This window comes from Bidens hawaiensis, unplaced genomic scaffold, assembly GCF_021521415.1.
Source record: "Bidens hawaiensis isolate Kalapana, Puna unplaced genomic scaffold, B.hawaiensis_p1.1 tig00006734_1, whole genome shotgun sequence".
Lineage (NCBI taxonomy): Eukaryota > Viridiplantae > Streptophyta > Magnoliopsida > Asterales > Asteraceae > Bidens > Bidens hawaiensis.
The window spans coordinates 520,530-528,441 of NW_027491459.1; the positions used below are offsets into that span (position 1 = coordinate 520,530).

Sequence of the window (7,912 nt, forward strand, 5' to 3'; positions counted from 1 at the left end):
CTCTTGTGGAAGAGCCATTGTAATTGCTGCATGAGCTTTGCTTTCGGCCTCATACATTTTCTTCTCTTCTTCTTCCATCTCTTTGTATTTCTTGATCTGATCACGACCCTCACACTCAGCAGTAGGTGGAATGTAACCATCTTGTATACACACCCACATCTTAGCATCTTGGTACTTGACATATTGTTCAAAACGATCTTTCCACGCTACATAATCGGTTTTCTTAAGCATCTTCGGTGCCTTTGTATCCGAACCCGCTTCCACTTCCATCTTAACTAGTTCCGTAATGTTTATTGAAGACATCTTTCACGAAACCCAAAGAAACTCGAAAAATAAAAAATTTTATTTTAAACAGTACTGTAGGCGAAGTTGTGGATAGCTTCGCTTAAGTCTGAACTTCGCTGATTCTGAACTTCGTTTCCTTTTTAAATTCGCCTGATTCGGCGAAGTTGTGAATAACTTCGCTTGAGGTAAGCGAACTTGAGAGGTAGGCGAAGTTATGGGTAACTTCGCTTGAGATAAGCGAACTTGAGAAGGTAGGCGAAGTTGTGGATAACTTCGCTTAACCTTATATCTTCGCTGAAACCCTACGAACAGTGACGGCAACTTCGCCTGATGAACACGATGAATATGCAGGTTTTATTTCTGGATTTTACGAGGTTTGTGAAGGTGTTATGGGTTGTTTATGATTGTAGGAGGTGAGTATAACACAAAAACTCAGAAAACTCGTCCCGCGAATAGTCGAACGGAACGATTTCTACACCCGCGTGATAATCCCCGAACCACACAATCGAGCTAAAGCTCTGATACCAATTGTAGGTTCCCAGCCGGATCTACACGAGATATCGCGTTCTACGTAGGTGCGGAATCCCTACGTAAGACGTTACGAGTATAGAAACGATACGAGCTAACGCACGATACGATAATCAAACACACGTTGTATTTCAACCGTAAACACGTGATACTATGATCACTGAATACAAACTCTCTGACTCGAATACACGAAAAACTAACTGAATAACTTCTAACACCTCTTCTCAGCCGTAACCTAGCTGAATATATAGGCGACAACTTCGCCTGGTAAGTTTAGGCGAAGTTGTTCCTAACTTCGCTTGTTCCACAAGTTCGCCTATAACTAGCGAACTTGTGATAACTTCGCTTACATACAAAACTCAAATCTAACTAACACGATTACAGACACTCGACACCGAACTACTGACATCATGCACCAACAATTTTGTGACATGGAGGTCACATGTTTAAGCAGTGGAAATAATCTCTTGTATAAAAAGTGTAGGGTAAGGCTGTGTACATCAGATTGTGAAGCGATTTAGCCTCTCTCCGGACCATGTGCAAACGCAGGAGCCTAGTACATCGTGCACCTGGTAAAGAAAGATTTAATAATAGACAATACTTTTTACATACATGTAAAATTTATTAATAGATATGAAACGAGCTAAGCAAGCTTACATTGATGAAAAGCTTAGGCCTAGAAAGATTAATATTGAAATGATATTTAGTTATGATTTACAAATAAATTTGGGCTTAATTTAAAAGAAGCAAACGATCTAGCAATAAGCAAGATTACTTCGGCTTGAGCTCGGTTTGGCTCATTTACAAACATAATTTTATCGAGCTTTTTTTAAGTGTATTATAACCTTATTTTTGCATAACTAAAAGTAAAGGTGCACAAAACAGGATGTTGGGCAATTGGGCTAAATCGGATGATCTCATGCCAGTTTAGATTAGAAACCGGTTCATAAGGGTAAAGTACCGGATAAATTTGAAACTTGATAGCAACCAGATCGTTTGGTTTGAACTAGTTTTAACTGATATATTCATCGATTTTGAACTTACGAGTTAAATCTAACGGGGACCGGTATCACTCAAATGAGTTTCACTTTCAATTTAGGATCGAATCAGAAACCGGTTAAATAGGCACGTCTTAAAAGTTATCTCTTGTTGATAGTGTCAATGGAAATGTGGTTAACTAGGCGTCTAGGCCGGTATGAAAGGGGGCCACAAACGCCAAAGGTTTAATTGGATCAGTAACTAAATGGGCCCACCTGGAAAAAGAAGTTTCTTTACGATACAAACTATAAAGTCAACCCAGCCCATTAGGTGTGAAATTGATTATTATCTAGGGTTTCACCGCTGCACATAAAAGAGAGCCATTTCTTTGATTGAAAACCTAATCAGTTGTTGAGCTTAGCAGCCGCCGTTGAAATGGCCAAGTCGAAGAATCATACCGCACACAACCAGTCGTACAAGGCTCACCGCAACGGCATCAAGAAGCCAAGGAAGCACAGACACACTTCCACCAAAGGGGTTAGTTTGTTTTCTCATTTTCTCCTTCAATATTATATGTATTTTAAATTGTTTACATACATAAAGTGAATAGAACAAACGCAGTTTGTATGCGAATTATATTAAATTCGTTATTATACAAATTAGCCCAATTTTATTGCAAGTCATTTTGTGTAATTATCGGCGCCTAGCCGAGCAACTCGGCTTGTGAGTGGATTTTGAAGCTCGAGCACGACTTATTTACTATTTATCAATTATTTTTTTACATAATTATAATTATTTTTTCTATTATAATTTTATGCACAAAATAATATATATTATTTAGTTATTTTTATTCATTTTTTCGTAACATTATATATACTAATTAATAGTTATTTAATATATATTTTTAACAAATTATATAAATGGCTGGTTTGTTTATGCTCGCGAGCCTGCTACAGCTCGGATCTATGCACCGCCACAGCTTGCTTTCTGTTTTGATGTAATCACTACTTTTTATTTTGTAAATAAACTTAGTACCAAATTAGAAATTAAACAGCGCACACTCTATCATGGCTGTTTTACTTAAGCCTTGGGATATACTTCTTAACTCCATGTTGACATCGTTTCACCTATATATGTTTGTTCAAATCTCTCTTTATTTAATGTAAGATTGATTTTTAAATATGATGCCTTTTAACCCATGCCAACTCAGCTTTTACTTGCTGGCCATTAAGGTATATCCCATCTTTGGTTTTATAATTGCTTAACAATTAATGGTGGTTATTTAATCACCTCTATCCAACCCCCCTTAATAATAAGTTTGGCCGTCTCAGGTGATGAGTTTTGTTGTTTTGGTTCTTGAGAATTTTCCCGATTGATATATTTGGGAACCACCAAATAGAATTTTCCCGATTAATCTAAAAGTGCTAATCTGCTACCAGAAATTTCAAGTTTTTTATTTGGGTGTGAATTTGAGAAATAATATTATGGTTGTGCATTGCAGATGGATCCCAAGTTCTTGAGGAACCAGAGGTATGCAAGGAAGCACAACAAGCAGGCTGGTGATTCTGCTGCCGAAGAATAGATGTTTTTGTCTTAATTTGGTTTTGTTTTCTGTCATCAAGACATTCTAGTTTTGTATCTGGATTTGAATTTATTATCTGTTAAAGAAGTTGGCTTTTGAAGAAACTGGAATCCGTAGTTGTGATGTTTATGTGTTTTGTTTACTTTCGTTGTTCATGGTGTTTCATTGCTTAATATGTGGTTCCAAACCGATTTAATTGAAAACTGAACGAATTAAAACATTTAAAAGCTTAATCATTAAGATTTTGGGTTTTAGTGTGGTTTTAAACCAAAACCAAATTGTGTATTTGGTCCCCAAACCCACAATTCGGTACAAAAAAAGGGTAGTTTTTAGTTTTGTTACATATTCGGTACAAAAAAACTGGTTTTAGAACAGCCCTTGCAGACCCTACCTGACCTTTGGATTTGGACTGGTTTTTTTTTTTTTATGGATCTCGAACTGACCTGAATCTGCAGAAACTGTTACTACCACCCGATTGAACCCGTTCAAAACCTGACTTAACACTACCCGTGACCCGATAAAAACCCAGCCATCCTGGTCAAGTACCTGACTATTCTTGGGACCGAATACCTACCTGACCTGATTATTCACTTTTGATGACCGTACCTTGTTGACCATGCCTCAAACCAGATTCTACCCGTTTTGGTTTCTGAAAATACCAGGTTTGTGTGTCTCTAGTTTTTTTTTTACCGAAAACTGGAATCAAAAAACTGAATTTGGTTTTGGGTTCTGAATTTGGTTACGGCTGAAAATGCTTTCCACTGAACAAACCCAACCAAAAAACATGAAATAAAATCAATGTAGACACCTATGATTCCTTGGAACATAACTTTGCAAACATATAATAAATTTAACTTAAACATTGAACTAATCGACACGACAACGATTAAATCAATGTCTTTCATCCAGTTAATATTTCATGTTCTTTTGTCTTCTTTATGTTGCATTATGATCTCTATTTCCCTGAAAGCATGGAGAAACCAAATTCAAAGGTAGGCTTTCAGAATCAAGAAACCAAGAGACCTGAAAAACTTCCTCCGTTACACGAAGAAGATGGTTCTAGGAACATATCCGATCGGTTTTCATTTTCAACAGGATACGATCAGTTAGATAAATTGTTTCAAGACACTACAACACGTGTTTGTTCATATGCGGATAAGATACAGGAACTTGCAGACATCGAAGCCCAATAATCTGAGCTTATAAAACCATGTAAACAAACTCACAATGCGGTTCGTTTTAAACCAAGTGACGAGCGTAAACTATCAACTGATGAGATTATTCGGTTTGGCAGCGAACGGTTCATACAATCGCGTTCTTCAGGTCCCGCAAGTGATATGTCAACATCAGCCAACCCGTATGCGGGTAAATTCTTGGACTTTTCGGATCAAGAAGTTAAAGATATTCAACTCATTGAAAACCTTTTACTTTCCTCAGAGAAAGTCAGTCAACAACAGTTTGACCGAGCGCGTAAGCTACTCGACTGGTGCGACTCGTTATGTTCAAGCTCAGGAAACCCGATTCAGCGAATTGTTTATTATTTTTCAAAAGCTTTACGTGAGAAGATCGATGGACCAAACCCGCACTCTGAGTTGGGAAAGAAACACGCATATAGCATACCTTGGAGAATAATGAATCCTAATATGTGTGTAGTTTCAATTTACCAAAAGTTACCATTTTTTCAAGCAGGTCACTTTTCGGGTGTGCAGGCCTTGGTTGACCGTGTATCGGGGTCAAAACGAGTGCACGTAATTGACCTCGCAATATGACAAGGCGTGCAAACCACAATTCTAATGCAGGCACTTGCATCCCAACCCGGTTTCCGTATCAAACATCTTAGAATAACCGCGGTTGGGACCGGTTTTGAACCACAAGTTAAACAAACCGGTGACCGGTTGAAAAGTTTTGCAGACTCTATAAACTTGTCATTTTCATTTAACATGGTTATAGTTGAAGACTTGTTAGATTTTAACAAAGATGTTCTTCAGTTAAATCCAACAGAAGCTTTAGGCGTTTTCTCATCCTACGGGTTATGGAGCTTGATTGCGCAACAAGACCGTTTAGAGTCGTTGATGAAGGTTATAAAGAGTGCTAGCCCACGTGTTATGGTGGTGTGTGAAGTTGCGGCGAATCTTAACTCACCCGACTTTGTGAACCGTTTGACTGAAGCGTTGTTTCACTATGGGGCGCTGTTTGACTCGTTGGAATATTACTTGGACCGCGACGATGAAGACCGTGGTATTATTGAATGTATGTATTTAGGTGAAGGGATAAGGAGCATTGTGGGAGCAGAAGGGGTAGAAAGAGTTATTAGGCATGTGAATGTTGATGTTTGGAGGAAGTTTTTTATGAGATTTGGGATGAAGGAGATTGGGTTTAGTGTGTCTTCTTGGTATCAAGCAAAGTTGGTTGTGGGAAGTTTTTCTAGTGGAAGTTGTTGTACGTTTGATACGAATGGTGAATCGGTGATCATCGGGTGGAAAGGAACGCCGATCACTTGTGTTTCCGCTTGGGAATTCTCATGAGAACAATAGATTCGGCTTGGATCTTTTGCTATGTTTCATTCATTTTATACCAACATTTCTGTAATCATAAAGGAGTTAAGAGGTCTAATAATCACTTTGTAAGATTTCGATATCTACTTGTAATATTATTGAATATTTGATGTTACATCTCACCCTAGCTTATATTGTTAGGAGATGTCCACTTTGTGTGGTTGGCTATAAATTTGTCTAAGATTATAAGAAATATGTCTATTTCATTTGCAAACATGCTACTTTAAAATTAAAAGTTTTATACAACTTAGTCTATTAACTAAATCTTGAAACCGAAAGTGGTTAGATCTTCTCATATAACTAACAACTGATCTTTATTTTTTTTATGCATTAGAATTATTCACCTATTCAACTCAACAAAGACTTTTACATTATTATTTGCCATCCACATGCTCTATGAGGAATCATGAATCAACATCCTCTCTAGTCTAGCTAGTTTAAGACTGGGACTTCACCACCATAAGGCTATTCGTTGTGGTGCTGTTATGGCAGCGTTATGGGTGATGCGCCCACCCCTTAACGCCCGCAACACTATGTTAAGAAAAAGGGGGGGGGGGGGCGGTGTTATAGAGGAGGCACTAGGCGTCTAGGCAGCAACACGGTAACAGGCATGAAAACGGATACATGATGGGTCCACCACTAACAGCCAATCAAACTTTTTTGTTATTTTTGTATTTTATTTCCAATTATAACTACTTTGTTAAATATATTTATTATAATAAGATAATATAACTTCATGTTTATTCTTTCGGTTGCCGTATTTGATCACTACCTGCCTTGATTCTGTTGAACTAGTTTATATGCTAAAGATAAGCATCTGCCTATATTTTGAGCAGGCTAAATAGAATCTGCCTCTTGAGCAGGCTGTTTAGCATCTAAATATTATTGAACAAATCGACCACATCTAGACATTGTTGAACTTCATGAATTTGTCACCTTTTTAAGCCAAAAGCTGCATAGTTTCATAATCATAATTAACTCATAAACAATGTTTTCTTCAAAGAAATATGATAATCCTTCTGAGCTTCTGCAACTTGATAAAACCAAAAATGATCAGCAGAAACCGTCTCGCTTTGGAGCCATAGATAATCTTTATTTCGATTTTGCCTCACCGCCTTATCAAAATATGATAAAAGGTGCAGATTTTCAGTTGGAAGACGATCAGGGCGTTAAAAAACACTCACCTTTCGCATCACTAAGGATCGTTAAAGACTATGCAAGTAGATCAAGAAAATTGATTGGTAATGTTAGACAAGTTTATTTATTATTACTGGATTAATCATTATCTTAATATTGTTTTGTTATACATCATTCAGGAGAAAAGATTCATATTCCAAGCTCCAACACGGTTGGAAATGATCGAAAACTGTCCACCATTGAAAGGATTCGGATGGCTGGATTGCATTTCATCGACTCGTATTCTAACTCCGATGAAATCTCCAATCCAAACCCCTTTTCATCACCCGGACTATCCGACGAAGAAGCTAAAGACATTAATCTTCTCCTTACTCTTCTAGCATCAGCCGACAAAACCGGCCAACGACATTTTAATGAAGCAATTAAACTCATCGAATCATGCAATAACACGTCCTCAAACGAAGGAACCACTGTCCAACGATTGGTTTACTATTTCTCCGAAGCCATTCGTGAGAAAATAAACCGCGAGACAGGAGGAGACGCGTGTGATGGACTCGAAAGGATGCAAATGTTTGATCTTCAAAAGGCATTAATGGGTATTGATGCGAGTATTGTAGCATTTCACCAGAAAGTCCCAATGGCGCAGGTTTGCCAGTTCACTTCAATGCATACCATTGTCGAAAACCTCGGAAGAGCTAGACATGTTCATATAATCGATCTAGAGATAAGAAGCGGGATGCAATACATAGTTTTGATGCAAGCGATTGCGAGTCGGAGTGATTGGCAACTCAAGCACTTGAAGATAACTGCTATAGGTACTGTTAGCCAAGTTTATTATCTATCTTAG

At 37.8% G+C, this 7,912-nt stretch overlaps 3 protein-coding genes across 3 annotated transcripts; all 3 read left to right on the top strand.

The window, feature by feature from the left end:
* Positions 1–2,160: 2,160 nt before the first annotated feature.
* On the top strand, positions 2,161–3,546 carry LOC143633432 (large ribosomal subunit protein eL29z-like). Its single transcript, XM_077101750.1, has 2 exons — positions 2,161–2,328; positions 3,293–3,546. The coding sequence occupies exons 1-2, from the start codon at positions 2,227–2,229 to the stop codon at positions 3,371–3,373; spliced, it is 183 nt and encodes a 60-aa protein (XP_076957865.1). The 5' UTR covers positions 2,161–2,226; the 3' UTR covers positions 3,374–3,546.
* Positions 3,547–5,116: 1,570 nt separating this feature from the next.
* Positions 5,117–5,918, top strand: LOC143633433 (DELLA protein 2-like). The gene has a single exon (XM_077101751.1). It carries the CDS (start codon positions 5,167–5,169, stop codon positions 5,896–5,898), a length of 732 nt encoding a protein of 243 aa, XP_076957866.1. The 5' UTR covers positions 5,117–5,166; the 3' UTR covers positions 5,899–5,918.
* A 788-nt stretch (positions 5,919–6,706) lies between these two features.
* LOC143633462 (scarecrow-like protein 23) lies at positions 6,707–7,912 on the top strand. Its single transcript, XM_077101770.1, has 2 exons — positions 6,707–7,169; positions 7,245–7,912. The coding sequence occupies exons 1-2, from the start codon at positions 6,917–6,919 to the stop codon at positions 7,910–7,912; spliced, it is 921 nt and encodes a 306-aa protein (XP_076957885.1). The 5' UTR covers positions 6,707–6,916.